The sequence below is a fragment of the Nelumbo nucifera genome, chromosome 1 (genome assembly GCF_055504915.1).
Source record: "Nelumbo nucifera cultivar China Antique chromosome 1, China Antique-T2T, whole genome shotgun sequence".
In the NCBI taxonomy this organism is placed as follows: domain Eukaryota; kingdom Viridiplantae; phylum Streptophyta; class Magnoliopsida; order Proteales; family Nelumbonaceae; genus Nelumbo; species Nelumbo nucifera.
In genome coordinates this window covers 38,530,203-38,550,454 of record NC_142649.1, presented here as the reverse complement: position 1 = coordinate 38,550,454, position 20,252 = coordinate 38,530,203, and the positions used below count along the sequence as shown (strand labels likewise).

Below are 20,252 nucleotides of genomic sequence, written 5' to 3'. Positions count from 1 at the left end.
AAAGTATTATTGAATGCCTCCTATGAAAATCAAGAATTTTAGATGTTTGAAAAGTGTAATTGAATACCTCCCTACTTTTTTACTTCGGCGAGTTTAACGATTTTTTCAGCACAAACGAACTCCACCAAAGGACTTGGGTCATCTGAATTCACAGTCAGGTCAAAATTGTGATTAAGAAGTTATAACAGTCAAACGAAATGTGATAGCGTCGTAACGATAGGGGGATAGAATTAGTCAATTGTCGTGACGGTAGGGGTAAGTTTTCATTTTCTAGAACTTACGGGTGGTGGAATAGATTTACTCAAAATTAAATTAGATGATGAGTTTTCTCGTACGAACTAAAACGAAGCACAGCTTGCTGCTTTAGTTATACTGGTTTCTATTGGTGAATCGATCTGATCGAGAATGAATATTTCGTTTCTCTCCGTTTTTCTGCTTGCTTTGGTCTTCTCTTTCCAATTGATCAACCCTTTCGTCTCTTGTCAGCAGTTCAAAGCAGATGGGTCCGTGTTGGAATTGAACGAGTCAAATTTCGACTCAGCTATCTCAGCTTTCGATTTTATCCTTGTCGATTTCTATGCTCCTTGGTGTGGACACTGCAAGAGGCTCTCTCCCGAGGTGTTTTTGGTTTTTCGACTTCAAAATTTAATTTTTTCTCATACCCATCTCAAAATATTTCATTTCTAACTAAATATTTAGTAGTTTAGATCTCATAATGATCTGGGTTGTAACGAGACTTGGCTAGTTTCTACCATTACCTAACATGGAAACCTTTAGGTTCTTTTTATTCTATTCCTTGCTTGATGGTTGCATTGGATATGCGATAATAAAATTACGTACTCCTGGAATCCATTCCACATGAAAATTGATTCTTGCGTTGCTGAAACATGTGAATATTTTCTGCTTTTGATGAAAAATAGTAATTACATTTGAGTAATCAAACCATGCACACGTAATATGCAAGAGGGTTTAGGCACATGAAAATTTGTGCTTTAGACCATTAAGTGTGACATGTAATGGTAACTGTTTTGGTAGATCTTGAAAAAGCCATGATTTACTTTTAGTCTTTAGGGATAGGTGCACCATGTTTTTATTATATTACATCAAGCGGGAGGAAGTAGATGCCTCGCCTCCATGAAGAACCCATGGAAAAAAGATGGAGCCTTTTCTGGTTTAGTACTCAATTTTGTTCAAGAATGAAGTAAACCAAGTTAAGTTGGAGATGGTCAAGCGGCAGAGTAGGTACATGTAAGAAGAATTTGGGCAAGGGAACGAAAAGGTGACATGCCTTCTGTCTAAAAGATTCCACAATCTTTCCAATTAGGTTCAGCATAAGGGGAGTAGCTGAAAGCAGAGACCGTAATTTGGCATCAACATTGGGGTTCTTTTGGAGAATACAAGGCTCCATCAACATTTTTTCTTTTCTATTTTTATTTTCTTCTCCTTTTTTTTTTGATTAAGTAAGGCTCCATAGACATTTTAAATATAATGGAATAAAAGATATCTAAGTATGAAGGCAGGGGTAAGGAACTAAGGATTTGATTTCACCAGGAACAAGTTTTGTGTTCTTAATGTTAAATTAATGAAATATAATATATGAGTAGTTACCTATCCAAAATAGTAATAGATAAAAATGATTGGGATCTTAGGGGCGGTAGAAATCATCTTAGTTAATGGGAATTATACATATTCCCTTATTAAACTTACAGGGCAGTAAGCCAAAGGAAAAGACAAGCATAGTTAGCTTTTCTTTCATGGTGCCCTGGATCTGCTGGAAATTTGTCCACCAAAATGTCAATCTTGTTCACATGAGTCCCCATATTTGCCAATCCTCTATCATATAGTCTTGCCAGAGGTAGGTTAGAAGGATTGTATTTTAGTGGCGTAAGGGTAGGAGCTTGTTGGTTTGTTTTGGATTATTGTTTTATTACTTATGCCTAGCCTCCTTCAAGATTTTTGAATCTTTCCATCCCACATGGCAGTTGAGATGATTGCACTTCACTTATCTTTTTATTTCCTTACCTTTTTATAAGATTGTTAGTCATCTACAAAAGGAAGCACCTACATGCTCTCAGTATGTTGTTTATTGGGTCGTTTCTATTTTTCTGAAACATTCATAAATAGATGTTTTGTAGACAATTGGACCTTTGGTATTCTTCTCTGAGACCCTGGTTAGATGATTTCATTTGCCTGTTTCCTAACTGAATCTTACTTTACATTATCAGTTTCTGTGCTTAGTTGCTTTCTGCAAAAACTCGCAAAAGTGCTTTGATTTGGCTAATATCTCACTGAAATGGAAGTTCACCATTTTTGTGGTTTGGCTTAATGAAATTGTAGATTAGGATTCTTAGAGTTGACCCTGAATTGTTGGGATCTTGGATGATGATGAAATTATCATATTTGTTCCTTTGCGAATTTCTTTAGTTTGATGCTTCTTGAATAATTCTCCAACAAATTTCCTCCAACTTTTCTTGAACCCATGAAGGAGCTTGTGCTCTGCACTGACATTTTATTATTCAAATAATAAAAACAAATGGTGCTCTTTTTCATGGGAAAGGGGTTTGGGTTCAGTGTGTGGGTTGATAGGGTATAATTGTAAACCTAGGCAGATAGATCTACCCTAGGTTCAATTGATTAACTTAAAGTTGATAGACAGAAGAGGTATTCAAGCAGTACATATGAGATGCCTCCCACTGTTGACCCCCACCCCAAGGAATCAATTATTCTTAGTATCAGCCATATTTACAATTACATGTAAGTCCCTCATAGGGACTGAATAACATGTACAAAGGAAACAGAAATACGGATATAAAGAAATCAAAGTATGCTATAGTAAAACAGAATACACACATATGGTTCTCCCATTTATGAAGTTCCTCTTTCTCTACAATAATACCTTCCTGTTAACTCCAAATAGAGATCAAATTCATCATTTTAGAGAATATAAAACATATTTATGCCTACTGTATGCAGTTTTCAGCGGGCATGGTTTCTTACTAGGACATAACCTATTGGGAGATTTTTTTTTTAATTGGTTTCCTGAGGGAAAATTTCTTAATTGTGAGATTGTCTTTTTTCTGCCCACTGGGGCATTTTAAGTTCTAGCCCAGGTAAAGCTCTCTTTGTGTTCCTCTGTAAATGGTATTGTTGAATGCTACTTTGCTCCTTCCTGTTCAGATATTTGTAGAATCTCTTCCATCCATTTCCTTTTCTTAATTGGCATGTGCAGTTCTTTTTCCTTGTAACCATATTATGAATTCTGATGCTATAGGTATGACAAGTTTAACTGTGGCATTGCAGTTGGATGCAGCTGCACCTGTACTTGCTGGATTGGACCAGCCCATTGTGATAGCAAAAATAAATGCTGACAAGTTTAGACGCCTTGCTTCAAAATATGAAATTGAGTATACTTCTTTTACTTTATCTTTTTCTGTGCATTTTTGAAGATAAATTATTATTTATGGTTATTGATAAAAAACTGTTCATTACCAGATATTTAGGCCCTAGATTTTCACTGTCTAGAGTGGTAGGTTGTTGCTTTTAGAGTATATATTTAATGTTTTTGATGTCTTAGCAGTAAATATGCTCACCTATGATATTTGTTATTGCATTTTCAAATCAGTACCTATAATACTTCCAAGTAGTCTAACATTACACTCAATACCAAGGAACTTCTGTGCTGCAGTGGATTTCCTACATTGAAGCTCTTTATGCATGGTACCCCTCTAGAATACACTGGCCCAAGAAAAGCCGATTTGCTTGTTCGATTCCTAAAGAAGTTTGTTGCTCCTGATGTCTCTCTTCTTGAGTCAGATGTTGCCATTCGTAACTTTGTTGAAACAGCTGGAACACATTTTCCTATATATATTGGCTTTGGCTTGAATGAATCCATAATATCTGAATTTGCCATCAAGTATAAGAAGAAAGCTTGGTTTTCTGTGGCAAAAGGTTTCTCAGAAGAAGCTATGGTAACTTATGATTTTGACAAGGTTCCTGCATTAGTCTCTTTTCATCCAAGCTATAATGAGCGAAGCATTTTCTATGGCCCTTTTGAAGGTAAATTTTATGTGCAGATTACTATCAACTATTGTTTCATCTATATTCATTTTAGTAAAAGAATTCATGTTGCCCAACTTTAACAATGCTCTAGCATCACTGATGTCATAAGAGGTGAAGCAATTCGCTATGGCTCTTTTAAAATTGAATTTCTATGGAGCTTTTTGTGTTTAAAATTTTATAGTAGCACTAGTAATGCTTTGTATTCAAGGTGGGGCACACAATTGAACAAAGTGAGTGGCCACTTTTGAAAAGCAAACCTTTAATGTACAAGAATATGCAAACTTAAATTCTTGAGTAAAGAAAATACTTCAAAAAGCCTACTAGCTCAATTGGTTAGAGTATCACGTTTTCAAGGTTATAACCTTATACATTTAAGTCCTACATAGGCTAAACTGTTTAAGCACTAAATGTCTTAAGTATAACCTACAATATGGTAAATAACCTATTCAACATCAAATTCAAAGTTAATTCACCAAGATATAGCAACAAGTTGGGTGAGAGAAACAAGTGCAGTTGAAGTGCACCCCACAAAACGAGCCTCTTTTTCCTTTTAATGAAATTTTTTCTTGATTCTTCATAAAAGAAAAACTTGGGCAGGTTGGCGCAAGGTGCCAACCAGCTGGTTGGTAAGGTCTCCTGCTGGTCATAGCAGAGACTTGGGGTCAAATCTCGCCTGCACCTAGGTTTGGGGGCCTATGGGTTGGGGGATGGGCTACCCCCTGTTGTGTAGCCCTTCAGAAGATATCAAAAAACCTTGGACAGGTTGGCCAGGTTTAGTGCTAACATAGGTTGAATCCTAAGACCTGGACCTTGAGCTTGGACTTAGCCCAACCTGAAGTCAAATCCTGAGTTAGCCAACCCAAACCTAACTCTAGCTAAATTTAACAAACTTGGGCTGGTTTGAGCTTGGGTGGGCTTGGTCAAGCTTGGGCAAGTTTGTTAGGTTTGAAATGCCCATAAGTAACCGTTTCCTGTGTAAGCTGACAGGATAAGGTTAGTGTAGGAGCTCTGAAGGTTGGGGTTGGAAGGAATTGAGGGATACCAGTCCTGGAGAAAGAGATGAAGCTTTGAGTGTAGAGCCAAGGATTGAACAGGGCATCAAGAGATATGGAGTGTTAGAAAGTCCTAAGCAAGAGTTTAAATCCTCTATTTATAGAGGAAGCTCGCCATACAATCATGCATGGTTAAGACTGTGCTAGGACATTCCCTGCCTTTGTGGGCAAGCGGGAAATGACACACCCTGTGAAGTAAAAAATTGTTCTTAGATGTTGAGAAAGGAGATCGGAAGAAGATTGTGATTCTGATATCAGCCAAAGAAGTTACAGATTGGGGAAGTTTCATGGGAGTGGGTCATGGAGAAATTCAACTTAAAAGAAACTGTGATGTTTAAACCTTTTGACGATTCAAAGGCTGTGCTATTTGGCATTGGTGAAGAGATCATGACTCCAAGTACTGAGTTTGTAGATTCTCCAGTCGGCAGTTTTAGGGTGGAGAGGTGGCATGTGTCGTGCAATCAAAAAATTATTTCTGAAAGTTTTCTGGAGCTTCAGTTAGTTGGGCTTCCATTCAATTACTGGAAGGTTGAAGTCTTGGAAAAATTAATCCAATCCCTGGGTGGAGCTTTGGTTGCTTTCAGTCTTTGTGACCTTCATGCTGTGAGAGTTAGAATTGAAGGGCTTGAACGTGAAGAAGATCCCAGGTGCATAAAAATTCTTGTCGATCATGTCTGGCTTAAGGTGTGGGTTCTTCTGGGAGTTGAATCATCACAATGGAGAAGTTGCTCCAAGGAAGAAGGCGATGGATTCCTCGATTGATGGGTTACACGTGGAGAGGAGAGAGATAGCCAATTGCCATTTACTAGAGACCAGACGTTAGTGGTTTTTCAAGAGTCTCCAAGAAGGCTAGCTAGAAGGCCCCTGATTACAAAGGTTAACAGCTCAATAGCGTCGGTAATTGGAGTTCGTGTGAGGGGCAATAAGACTTATGCAGAGGCCTTTAGGGACAAAGTCATGTCATCTATTACAATGGGCCCAAATTTCATATTTAATCAAAGGAGGCCCGATTCTGCTAAGGCCTTGGAAGATGAACCGGTTTTTGGTCTTGGTCGAGCTGGTTGAGTCGGCCTAGGATATTATCAAGCAATCTGTGCGTGGGATGAAGGGGATGAGAGATCCATCCCGTGGACGCCCAAAGATTGCGGAATAAGGGGCGAATTTCAAAAATTTTTCTCTCCCTTCAACTGGGAATCACATTCCCTATTTAGAAAATCATATTTTCAAGGATCATTCTTGAACCTTAAACTGAACCAGATCTGAACAAAAGGGAGTAGGAGAGAATTATACCTGATACGAAGAAGTAATATCTCCCAACGAAGGTGTTCACGCCCAAGGAAGGATCCAAAGACTGCTCCCACTGAAGATGGCGCAGTGCAGGATGGAGCCATATTAGCAGTGTTCTTCCCCAAGAACTCTGTCCTTCGCAAGAATCAGTAGAATGGTACGTGAGCACAGCTTCCTTTCATTCCTTTCTCAAAGAACTGATGTCAAGATCCAATCTTGACTTCTCCCACAACTGGAGATCGAACTGGCAAACAGGGCGGCAAGAACAGGGAGGCGGCAAGAGAGTATTCGCAGGGTGCAGAATTCTCTCTTCTTGATTTCAGCACTAAAGAAAATCTGATGTCTTGTCTCTTAGGCTGCCGCCCCCTTCTTTTGTTAACCTAAAAGATCAGCTCCTAATCCAATTAGGAGCAGCTTATCCAAATCATATTTGGATAAGACTTCTCTTTAGGTGATAGGGATAAACCCTTATCTTATCTGTAGATTAGATTAGCTTTCTCCTAATCTCATTAGGAGGTTTCTAAATCTGAATCACATTCAGATTTGGACTCTCTGAGTGGATAGGGTGAAGACCCTATCCTATCTGCTAATCCATCTCAGAATTCGCCCCTTTAATTAACTAAATGAATAGCCCAATTCGAAATGGGCTTTAGGCCCATTAAGCTTATGTGCTCACTTAACCTTCCTAATTGCTGCCCAGTTGGGCTTCCTTGTATGGCGTGTGACCCAAGCATTGATCTACACATCAGCCACATGGGTTCGGCCCAGCCTTTGTTACAAGGCCTGGCCGAATACACTGCCCCCTGAAACCCATCGAATGGGCTCTATGGGCCCAACACTTATCCTAAGTGGTCCTTGGGCCAAGCCACCTTATAACACCCAGGGACTGTGGGCAGATGCAAGATTAGCCCATCAGGTATTATCCTTAATGGTCTTACACTCAACCTCTCAGCCCATAATGATCACACATTGCCCGACAAGAGAGGACCTTTCCCTCGGCTGCAAGGAACAGTGTTGCACTCTCCACTTATATGGATCCCGGGAATTAAAACCTTTTTGCAAACATTTGAGAAACCATAATATATATATACTTTTATATCTCATATAAAATATACTTTGCAAAACAAATCTCAACGGTTGAAATCGGCTGCCGGCAGTGTTGGTTTCCATCAGTGAGAGTGCATCCCCGATCATTACCTTTGTCCGACAAAGGGGCTGATCCTGTCACTATGATCACCCACTCAGATGAATTCCCGAACTGTCCCAACATACCCAGGTTTTGACCCCCGCTAAGGATCTCACTGATTGGCACATCAAAGACAGCCCAATCCGACACCTAGTGTAGTATCATAATCGAGTCTAGGGGTCGGGTGTAATTTTCCAGTTTTGCCCATCAATCTCCAAGGTCTAGGGCAATACTGAAAATCTGGTCCAGTTCAAATATTCAATTAATCCTATACTGTATGTGCCTAGGGTCTCACCCTGGCAGCTGAGACAGGCCACCCCAACCGACTTGGTGGCACCACAGTGTCAGCCTTGTCAAGATAGGTCTCCCCAGACCGACCCACTGGCTGTGAACATTCTAAACTAACACGAGTCTCATTAAGTGTCCAGTTTAAGGGTAATACACAAATATACCAAGGGAACATGAATCAAATATGCACTTTTATTCATTTACAATAAACTCATAAAGTACTTCATTCTGATTGAAGCTAAGGGCATACAAAACTGTCTAACATGGGAGCCTTTGCCTAGCTTGACAGGAGAAATTAACCCCCCTCATTCTTCTTTAGGTAAGAGAACTGATGGCGTTAAGCTCGCAATCGCAGAAGATTTTCTTTGTTTTCTGGAGGTCAGTATTAAGCTGTGTGGTGCAAATGCTCTAATGACTTCTGAAGAGAAGGGCTCTCACATTAAGTCCTCACCTCATGCATTAGGAAAGGAGTGCAGTGAACAGGAATTTAAGGTCAGTCTGCATATCGTGAGGAAGGGAGGTTGTTCCAGAAAAAGGGAAGGTGACAAGAGAAAGTTGCTTGGACTGATGAAATCAAAGCTGAAAAGAAGTGAAGGGGTAAGGAGGTTTTTGACTGAGGCTAGAAAAAGGAAGAAAGAGAAGTGGATCTGGGTGGATTGCAAAGTTTGATAAAAATAGTAGGAAAAGAATCTTTGATGGTTCAAGGAAGGTTCTCAACGAATCTTCTTTGTCTCAGCCTTTGGAGGTTCTAGTACCTGCTGGAACTGAGAGGCCGAAAGGGGAAGAGGAGACGGGCTTGGTTAGGAATCTTTATGCTGATGTTTAGTCTTTAGTCGGAAATCAAAGGTAAGGAAGAAGGAAAAAATGATTCAGGTGATGAGGAGACCACTGAAGAACAGGTTGAAAGCAATGTCTCTCGCTTTGTGGAGGTGAAGATCAGAAAGTTGGGTGTCGATTTGGGTAGGTGCAACCCTGCAGAGGAGGGGGAACAAACCAGTGAAATATTCAAAAAGAGACCACACAATTCGAGAAATCATAATATCGTTCATGTGACAAAGATATTCTCTGGACTTAAAACTGGGCCTGACAGGAGCAGGACCTACAAAACATTTCAAATGGGTGTACAGGAGAAAAAGATTGAGAGACAATGGGACGCTTGGTATTGATCATAGGGGGATACCGGGGCAGTCTCAGTCTTCTTCCTCCCTGGTGCCGAAAGAGAAATGGGAAAATAATTCAAGTTGAGGCGATTCCGAATTTGTTGTGAGACAGACAATTTCTAGACCTCCTCTTGTTGATACAATTTCTCCATCTACAGATGTTCTACCCTTATGTCATTTTAATATAGTTTCTAGACCACCTAATGCTATGGTTTTTCTTCCGACCATAGCTCTTTTTCTACTGTGTTATCCTCTACTGATATTCCTAGGTCATATCAGCAGGTTGTTACTCATACTCATTAGAAAGATGCAGTGGACAATGAGATCTATAAGGGTTCATGTTTGTAGCAGAGGCAAGTTAACTAGTAAGAAGAAGCCAGAAGAAATTGATCCTATATATGAAAAATGGATGCAGGAGAATTATATAGTTATTGGGTGGCTAGTAAATTCCAGGCAACCCCACATAAGCCAACATTACCTTTTGTCTGATTCAACTAAGGAGATTTAGGATAGTGTCATAGAAACTTATTCCCAAAAGTTAAATGTTGCCAGGGCCTATAAATTAAAGAACGATGTGAATAATTTAAGTTAGGGGGAGAAATCTATGGTTGGATATTATTCTGTGTTGAAGTCCCTATGGTAGGAGATTGATGTAATGGAAGTAGTTACACAGGAAAGTACTAAGGATGTTGAGACTTATAGAAAGCCAGTAGAAAAGAAAAGGGTATTTGAGTTTCTCACTGGACTTAACCCTGAGTTTGATATAACTAGATAGAATATTTTGGCAAAGGGTGAAGTGACTCTTGCTCAAGCATATACCATGGTCAGTAGTGAAGAGAGCAAGTGATAGGTACAATTGCAAGGAATAGGGTATTTGAGTTTTTCATTGGATTCAACTGTTATCAGACCTGTATTTAATCAAATAAATAAATAAAAACACCTGGTATAGACCCAGGAAGAGAAGCAATAGAGAAGAAGAAGAATATGAAGAAAATAGGGCAAATAGTATTAGTCGAGAGAGACTCAACTGCCGCCCCTATATGCTTATATTCATAATGAAATTAAAATTACAGAATTACCCCTGATACTATGATTTTTTTTGATCAGTGAATATCCATCCCCTGATACTATGATTTGAGAATAGAGAAAAATAAAACTAAAAAAGAGGGAAAAAGACAAATAACCATACGAAGAGCACTGTATTTGAATACTTCCCCTCAAGTTGGAGTGTATATGTCATACAACTCCAACTTGTTACAAATATATTTCATCCAAGCACCACTCATACCTTTGGTGAATAGGCTAGCTAGTTGATCTTTAGACTTCACATATGGGTAATGATTTCTCCACTAACCACCTTCTCTCTTACAAAGTGACAATCCACCTCTATGTATTTAGTCCTCTCATGAAGTCATGATACACTTGGAGGAGATATGAATGGCTGCCTGGTTGTAACAAAATAACTTAATGGGAGTTGTGATTGATATTCCCATTTCCTGTAGCAACTATTGTAACCACACCAGCTCGCATATAGTGTGGGCCATGGCTTTGTACACGGCCTCAACACTATTCCTAGCCACCACATTCTGCTTCTTGCTTTTCCAAGTAATCAAATTTCTTGACAAAAACATGCAATAACTAATTGTTGATTTCCTGTTAGTAACTGATCATGTCCAATCATCATTTGTATATTTCTCTAAGAAGAATTCCCTCCCTTTCTTATACAACAACCCTTGACCTAGAGCACCCTTCAAATAGCTAGAACTCTAACAATACCTTCACAATGGATTGTCCTTGGGTTTTGCATGAATTACTCAATAGTCCAACACTGAGGGAAATGTCTGGTCTTGTGATGGTTAAATAAATCAGTTTCCCAACTACTCTCCTATATCGTCTAGGGTCAGCTAGGGGCTCCCCCTCACTATCAGGCATCTTCACATTCAGATCTATAGGAGTATCCACTGGCTTTGCCCCCTAATAGACCAGTCTCTTCCAACAAGTCAAGCACATACTTTCTTTGTGAGAGAGATTCCCCACTTTGACCTTGCTACTTCTATGCCCAGAAAATACTTTAAGTGACCCAAGTCTTTAGTCTGGAATTGGCTTTGTAGGAATTGTTTGATCTCTTCAATGCCATGCTCATCACTTCCTGTGGTAATAATATCATCAACATAGATTGCCAACACAATCTTCCTAGAGGTAGCATCTCTATTGAACACTGAAGGATTAACCCTACATTATGTCATCCCAAACTGCTGTACCACACTATTGAATCTCTCAAACAAGGCCCTTGGAGATATCTTCAACCCATAAATTGCTTTCTTCAACCAACACACCTTTACTTCCTCCCCCTGAGCAACATACCCTAGAGGCTTCTCTATATACACCTCTTCTAGGTCACTGTGGAGATGCATTTTTAATATCCAATTGAAACAACAACCAATCAAAGTTTGCAGCCAGAGAAATAAGCATACAAATTGAACCCATTTTAGCTACAAGTGACAAGGTATCAATATAATCAACTCCATAGGTTTGTGTATTCCTTTGGCTACTAAGTGTGCTTTTTATCTTTCCACACTACCATCTGCACAATGCTTAATAATGTAAACCCATCGACAACCAATTGCTTTCTTCCTTGTAGGAAGAGAAGTGAGGTTCCAAGTATGATTAGATTGAAGAGCATGAAATTCCTCATCGATCGCTCTCTTTCATTCTGGATAGAGGAGAGCATCATGAAGAGATCTAGGAACAAACATAGATGATAGAAGAGACAAAATTTTGATAGGATGGAGATAAATGGCAAATGAAACATAATGAGATATAGGGTGCTCAATAGAAGCATGCTTACCTTTGCGAAGTGCAATAGGGGAAGATCTAAATGAGACCGATCCGTCAATGAAGGAGCTAGTGATGGCTGAAGAAGGAGCTAGAGTAGGCTGAAACACGATACCGTGAGGGCCATGAACATACACTTCATGGATTGGTGGTCGCGTTGACTCTTGAACAACAAGAGTAGTCTCAAACACTTCATCCACTAGTAAGGGAGAGGAGGTGGGGATAAGTTATCAAGAGAAGTAGGCTCTGTTGATGAAAAGAAAGGAACATTCTCAAAGAAGGTCACATTAGGAAGAACAAAGGAGCGATGAAGAGAAGGTCTGTAGCACTTATACCCTTTTTGGGTCCGAAAGTTCGCCAAAAAACATTTAAGAGCACGAATGTCTAACTTATCCAAACCTAGACCCAGGCAATGAACAAAACAGACACAACCAAAGACACACGGAGGCAAAGGGAACGAAGATTGAGAAGGAAAGACAATAGAGAAAGGAGAAGAACCACATAACATTGAAGATGGCATACGATTAATGAGGAAGCAAGATGATTGATGTATATTCTTCCGCTCAGTGACATTTGAATCAAAAGTGCCCAAGTAGTATCAAGTAAATGTCTATTCTTCCGCTCAGCGAGGAGCAAGATGATTGATGTATAATGCCATGAGATTCAAAGAACATATGAAACGGGTGTTGGAAATATTCTTTTGCATGTTGGAATGAAAATATTTAACGGAGATACCAAATTGATTCTTGATTTCAGCATAAAAGGAGAGAAAGATATCAAACATTTCTGTACAAGATTTCATTAAATAAATCCAAGTCATCCTTGAAAAAGCATCAACAAAGGAAACAAAATACTTAAAACTATTGTAAGACTCAACCGGACAAGGACCCCAAACATTTGAATGAACAAGTTTAGAAAGACTTGAGACTAGTAAATTCCTTTGGAACAAAAGAGATATGATGATGTTTACTAAACTGACAAACTTCACACTGTAACTCATGAACATACATGACATTTAGAACAAGATTCTTGAGAATTGGAAGAGAGGGATGACCCATTCGATAGTGCCACTGCAACGGTGTAATGGAAGAATGAAGAACTGTCTGTGATCCACCACCACCTAGATAATATAATCCTCCAGCTTCATGCCTTCCACCAATCGTCTTCCTCGTCTGGAGATCCTGAAAAATACAATAGGATGGAAAGAATGAGATGGAGCAATTCAAAGATTTTGTTAACCTACTAACAAACATAAGAGTAAAGGGAAATTTAGAAACATAGAGCACCGAAGGCAAAGCTAAATTAGAATGTAAAGTCACATCATCGATGCTAGAAACAAGAGAGGTAGTACCATCAGCTAAAGTAATCGAATGGGGATAGAGATGTAAATAGGTATGAGGACCCAATCATGTGATCTGAGCCCTAGAATTAATATTCCATGGTTTAGAAGAGGAAACGAGACATGTTGTACTCGACTTTGCAAGAGTTGTAGTATTTACCGGGGGAAGAAGACAAATGAAGTTTTTTCTTGGGTTATAGAGACCATTTCCTTCTCCTCCTAGTGCCTAAAGCAGTAGACTCATCACCTGTAGCACTACTATCTCCTTCTATAGTAGCATGATTGGCCTAAGTAGATGGGAGGCCATGCAAATCATAACGGAAGTTCATGTTATGTCCTTGCCATCCACAATAGCTGCATTTTTTTACCATTCCTCAATCACCAATGCCGACACCATGACCTCCAACATGCCCATTTCTACTTCCACCACAACCTCCTCTCATGTCACGGTTACCCCCTCTGGGATAGCTGCTTCTACCACGTGAGTCACCTACCACCTCTAGTTACGACTAGGGCTGACTTCTCTAATATTGGAGAATTATTTGTATGTGGACTCATAACCCTTTTGATTCTGGAGAAAACTTCTAATACCTTGGATATATCACTGCTACCTAAAATCTAGGCAAGCACCAATTCAATTTTAGACCTCAACCCAGAAAGAATGCTCGCCACATCCAACTGATCTCTCTGTTGTTGTTGTACTTTGAGATCAATCGAAAGGGGTTGGTACAAATCCAACTCATTGGGCAAACTCTTTAAACTAGCATAGTACTCCTCCACACTCCTATCACCTTGTTGTAGCTAAAAATATTCTTGGTATAATTGATATATTCTAGTTACATTATCATGTCTAAAATATAGCTGTTTGACATGTTCCCAAAATTCTTTTGCGAACTAAAATAACCCTATGAAGAACACTGCATTTTGACATCAACCTTGAGTGTGATATAACTAGACAAAATATTTTGGCAAAGGATGAAGTGACTCTTACTTAGGCATTTACCATGGTCAGTAGTTAAGAGAACAGGTGACAAGTACAACTATAGGCTTCACCTCCAGTTTCAGAACATTTTGCACATGCAAGGATGAAGTTTAAGGGGATTAGTGAGAAGAAAAAAGCGCTGTGTTAGTTGGAAACTACATCCACATCTTCTACTAGAAAGGTTCCGGAATAACAATAATAATAAGATTGGGAAGATTGGACATGCAAATATGACTATTGTCCCAAAGGGTAAGAAAGGGTGTAGTGATGAGAAATTATCTATGGAGTAAGTGGTAGTTGCAAATGCAAAATATGAAAAATATGGAAGACTTATAAATCACTTGGAGACCACAGTTGTAGCTTCCAACCCTTCAAGCAACATTTCATCATTTGCTTTTTCTCACTCCAGTATTTGTGCTTCTGCAAATCATGCCACTATGTCAAGTAGTTATAGAATCCATTGGACTATAGATTCTAATACTTTTGATCATATGACGAGCATGTCTAACCCATTTTGCTCATACCAACTCCTTTTTGGTCGTGAGAAGATATCCCTTATTGATGGGTCCCTTGCTCCAATTTCAGGCAAGGGGGACATTAGAACCTTGGACTCCCTTGTTTTGTCTTCTGTTCTTCATGTTCCTAAATTTAACACTAATCTTTTGTATGTTGGTATCTTAATAAAGTCTATGAATTGCAGTATAACCTTTTTTCCTACTCATTGTGTTCTTCAAGACTTGAAATCTCAGAAGACAATCCGAAGTGGTCATAAGGTGTATGGCATATACTTGCTAGATATTTCTGACAAGAGTCTAATACCACCTCAAGGAGTTTCTTTGGAGTCCATTTCATCAAAGTTTGTTCATCGAGTCATGTTATGTCATTTATGTTTTGGTCATCTTTCTTTTTTGCTTTGATTTATTTGTTTCTAGACTTGTTTAAAGGAATAACTTTGTCTAATCTTCATTGTGAGTCATGTGAACTTGCTAGCATTGTAGAAACTCTCATCTATTAAGTAATAACATATCAACTTCTCCTTTTCATATTGATCTGTGGGGGCCTTACCATTTATTTGTTATGAGTGGTTACAAATACTTTATTCTCTAGATTTACTTGGATTTACCTCATGTGTTCTCGCGATGAAGTTTCAATCATTGTGTAGCACTTCCGTGAATTTATTCTTACTCAGTTGAATATTTGTATCAAAATATTCCACTCTAACAATGCTTAGGAATATTTTGAAAAGAACATTTCATCATACTTTGATACCTTTAGGGTTATTCATTGGATCTCCTATACTTACATTCCTTAATGAAATGGAGTGGTGGAAAGAAAGAATCATCATGTGGTTGAAGTTTCTAGAAGTCTTCTTTTTTGCATCCCATATTTTAGTAAAATTTTGGGAGGATGTTCTTACTTCTACCAATTTGATAAACCATATGTCTTCTCGGGTTTTTGGATTCTTAGTCACCTTTTAGTCTCTTTTCTAATGAGGATCTTTTCCCTCTTCCTCTTTAGGTATATGATTGTTCACATTCCTTGCCAGCAAAGGTACAAATTTGAACCTAAGGCCCGTAAATGTATTTTTCTGGGATATGCCTCCACACAGAAGGGATATTGCTATTATGACCTAGTTAGTGGCACCCACCTTGTCTCTATGGATGTCACTTTTGCAGAATTCATTCCTTTCTACAACCTTCCTTCCAAAGGGGAGCATTCCATTGAGTTGTTTGATCCTACCCCTATTCCTTCTTGTTCATGAATCTCCTGCTATTCCTCTTCCCATCCCCATTGAGTTTCCTATTGACTCTCCTGCTCCTCATGTTGAGTCTTCTTCATAAATCTTTGTTCCCCTTCCTCCCCAACTCATTTTCCCACATTTGTCTCTCATCCCATTGTTCAGAGGTGGTATCAACGACAGACTCAGTTACGAGCAAGTTGTTCCCACACCTCTAGTTGAGTCTCTTACACCTCTCATCACTGAAGTGATAAATACCCCCACTACTTCAGACTTGGACCTACCTATTGCTATTAGAAAGGGTAAATGAAAATGTACAATTCACTGTATTTCCAGACACCTTTCTTACAATCTACTTTCTCCTTCCTACTACTCTTTCTTAGCTTTTTTTTTTCTTCACAAGCCATCCCTGAATTTGTGCCAAAAGCCTTGTTTACACTAGAATAGAGGGATTCTATGAGGATTGAGATAAATACTTTGCATAAGAACAATACCTTGGACATTGTGGATTTGCTTAAGAGGAAGGAACCAATTAGTTATAAGTGGGCATACACTATCAAGTACCATTCTAGTAGTACTATTGAGAGGTATAAGGCTCGTTTGGTAGCCAAAGGGTACACTCAAAATGTATGGATATTTGGAGACCTTTGCTCTTGTGACAAAAATGACCTCAGTTCGGGTTCTTTTATCCTTGGCAGCTAGTTTTGATTGAGACCTATATCAGTTTTATGTCAAGAATGCTTTCTTGAATGGTGATCTGCACGAGGAAGTTTATGTCTTTACCTCCAAACTTGTATGGGAAAGAGATGCAAGGGAAGGTGTGCAAATTAAAGAAATCCCTTTATGGACCCAAATAGTCCCCAAGGGCTTGGTTTGAAAGGTTTCGAGTTGCACTTGTCACTTTTGGATACACACAAATTCAGGTTGGTCATACTCTCTTTGTCAGGAGGTGAGACTCTTTGGTGACCTTATTGTTTATGTTGATGATATTGTGGTTACTGGTAATGATGTCCAGGAAATTCACAACCTCAAAAAGCTTATCAACATTGAGTTTGAAATTAAAGATTGGGGGAGCTATAGTATTTTTTGGGGATAGAAGTCGCTTGGTTTAAGGAAGGTATGTTCATTTCCTAGTGAAAGTATGTCATTGACCTTCTTATTGAGATTGGAAAACTTGGACCCAACTTGCCTCTACACTTGTAGATTTGATTCACAAACTCTTGGCTATTGATGGTGAATTATTGGCTGATAGTAGTGTTTTAAAAGCACAAGGCGCAAAAAAAGACCAAGGGGCAATTTGCACCCGAGGCTCAAGGTGTAAGGCAAGGTGTACACATTTTTGAACAAGACACAAAAATACAAAAAAATAAAAAACATTAAACTTAATATTAATAAAAAGATATAAATTTAAATTTTAAAATAAATGTTTTAATAAACCTATTATCTAAAATCAAAATACATAAACATACCATGTAAAGTGTATTCAAATGAAAATTTCAAAATAAAATCAAACATAAAAACATTTTCAAGCATGTAAAACCCACAATCTCTTTTTTCCTCATTGGCTTACATGCTTGAAAATGTAAAACATTTTCTGCTGAGGCAGAGTATGGGGCAATGGTCTATGGAGTATTTGAGTTACTGTGGCTTAGATCTTTTATGGAAGACTTGGGCATTGATTATGAGAAGCCGATGATGTTATATTGTGATAAGCAAACAACTATCAACATTGCTCATAACCTTGTTCAACATGACAGAAAGTAAATGGACATTTCATAAGGGAGAGTTTCTTCAGGGGAAGCTTGCTTGCCATTTATTGCTTTTGAAGAATAATTAGCTGATGTCTTGACTAAGGGAGTTCCAAAAAAGGGAAGGTACTGCACTTTATAAACAAGTTTGGGCATGATTGATATTTATTCTCAGCTTGAGGGGGAGTGTAGAGAGACTAGACTGAATGGGCCCTAGTACATTTTTTATTTCATACCTTATTTTATTTGCTATATTTATGTCAATGGTCCTTATCCATATGGGCTTGTGAATCTTTTTTTTTTTTTTCATTCTTTTATGCTATGTTATGAGTTGGATGCCCTATTAAGGGCATCTTTGTAATTATTAGATTGTTAAAATTTTAGATTAATAAAAGTGATTAGGGGAAAGGAGAGAGGACTGGTCGAACTCTCTTCTCCTTCTCCCTTCTTTCCTCTTCTATTTTCTGCTATCCTCTCTTTTCTTCTATTTTCCGATTAAAATATCCACATTCTTTTGGATTGATTCAATCTACATAGAAGGGGCAGCCCTGTGCATGAGGCACCCGTCAATGTAGGGTACGTAGCCTTACCCTGCATATAAAGAGAACCAATTTCCAAGACGTGAACCTTGGTCACCCAAGATGCAATGGAGCAACCCAACCGTTGTGCCAAGGCCCACCCTCTTTTTTTTTACGCAAAATTATAAAAAATAGTTGAAAAATTTGGACACATTGTTATTATTATCATGATCTTCATTCAAAATTGGCACGTTTTGTATATATACATGGGACCTAACATTTTTTTTGAAGATAAATAAAGAAAAAAACTTTTTTAATTATAAATAAATTGTCCTATTGATAATCCAAACTTTCCTTCAAGGCACTCACTAAAGTTTTTTTTTTTTGAAAAGTAAAACAATAAAGATTTATATTGAGAAAATAGAAAAACTGATTACAACCAAGCAAGGGTGCTAAGATAACACCCAATCCAACTACATGAGGACAACAAAGACACAAACAAAACAAACTGAAAACAAAGACCCCCCTGCGGCACTGCAAAAACAGCTAGTATTCAACTTCAAACGTCTCCTCATACACGTTATCGTCCTCGTTCCAAACCTTTACTCCTTCCCCTAACAAATTCTTCTTCATTCTTTCTTCTCTTTTGCTCTTTTCAAATACTTCAAAAGCTCTTCTAGTGAACTCCTCTCCTCCCCCAAAAAATCATAAACTCGTTCCAATTCTAACTTGTTGAGACAAAGCAAAACAACTTTCACCAACTCGACCTCTGTCCTTATTCCTTGACTCTAGCCTAACTTCCAAACCTCCCTTTGTCAAAGTCTCCCTTGACTGCAAGGTGTAGTGTTGCACTCTTTACTCAGATGATCTCAGGAATTAAAAATCTTTTTGCAAACATTTTTCTTGAAACATAATATATATATATATATATATATATATATATATATATATTTTGCAAAACAAATCTCAAACACGGTTGAAATCGACTGTCAACAATTTTGGTTTTCATTAGAGAGAGTGTAGTCCCGATCATTCACTTTGTCCGACAAAGGGGCTGATCCTATCACTATGATCACCCACTCGAGTGAATTCTTAGACTGCCCCAACATACCCAGGTTTTGACCCCCAAAGGATCTCAGTGATTGGCATATCAAAGACAGCCCAATCCGACACCCAGTACAGTACCATAATCAAGTTTAGGGGTTAGGTGTAACCTTCAGCTTTGCCCATCAGTCTCCAGGGTCCAAGGCATAATTGGAAATTGGTTCGGGTTCAGTGCTTCAAACAAACACACACTACATGTGCTTTGGGTCTCACCTTGGCAGTTGAGACAAGTTGCTCCAACTTCTTTGGTAGCACATTAGTGTCAGCCTTGGTAGGATAAACTCCCCAAGTTTATACAACGATTGAGAATATTCTAAACTAACAGGAGTCTCTTAAGTGTCCAGTTTAAAAGGTAATTACACAGAAACACGCCAATGATAACATGAAACAATTATGTACTTTTATTCATTTATAATAAATGTACCAGTACATCAATCTGATTGGAGCTAAGGGCATACACTGTCTAACAGATAGAAGATCTACATCTGGTTATTGTGCCCCAGTTGGAGGCAATGTGGTTTCTTGGAAAAGTAAGAAACAATCTGTGGTTGCTCGTTCTAGTGTTGAGGCAAAGTACAGGGCAATGGCTCATGGTGTCTGAACTATTCTGGTTGAAGACCATGTTGATTGAGATGGGCATCCAAGCAGATGTTCCAATGAGACTATATTGTGACAATCAAGCAGCTATAAATATTTCTCACAATCTTGTCCAACATGATCATACAAAGCATATTGAAGTGGATAGCCACTTTATTAAAGAAAGAATTGCTAGTGGAGAGATTTGCCTTCCTTTTGTAAGGTCAAAAGACCAACTAGTTGATTGCCTCACTAAAGGTGTTCACCATCCAAAGTTTGCTAAGAACCTTGCCAAGTTGGGCATGATTGACATATAGGCTCAGCTTGAGGTGGAGTGTTGAGAATGGTTAGATAGGGGTGTTTTTGGTCTTTTTCTTCGT

The 20,252-nt window shown here is 38.6% G+C and overlaps 1 protein-coding gene across 1 annotated transcript in view; it reads left to right on the top strand.

The window, feature by feature from the left end:
- The first annotated feature begins 320 nt into the window (after window positions 1–320).
- The window catches only part of PDIL5-2 (PDI-like 5-2), a 70,268-nt gene continuing 50,336 nt past the window's right edge, over window positions 321–20,252 (top strand). Inside the window, exons 1-3 of the mRNA XM_010248004.3 lie at window positions 321–618; window positions 3,301–3,404; window positions 3,686–4,056. Coding sequence (XP_010246306.1) covers window positions 406–618; window positions 3,301–3,404; window positions 3,686–4,056 — 688 coding nt within the window. The 5' untranslated portion in view covers window positions 321–405. The remainder of the gene's footprint in view (window positions 619–3,300; window positions 3,405–3,685; window positions 4,057–20,252) is intronic.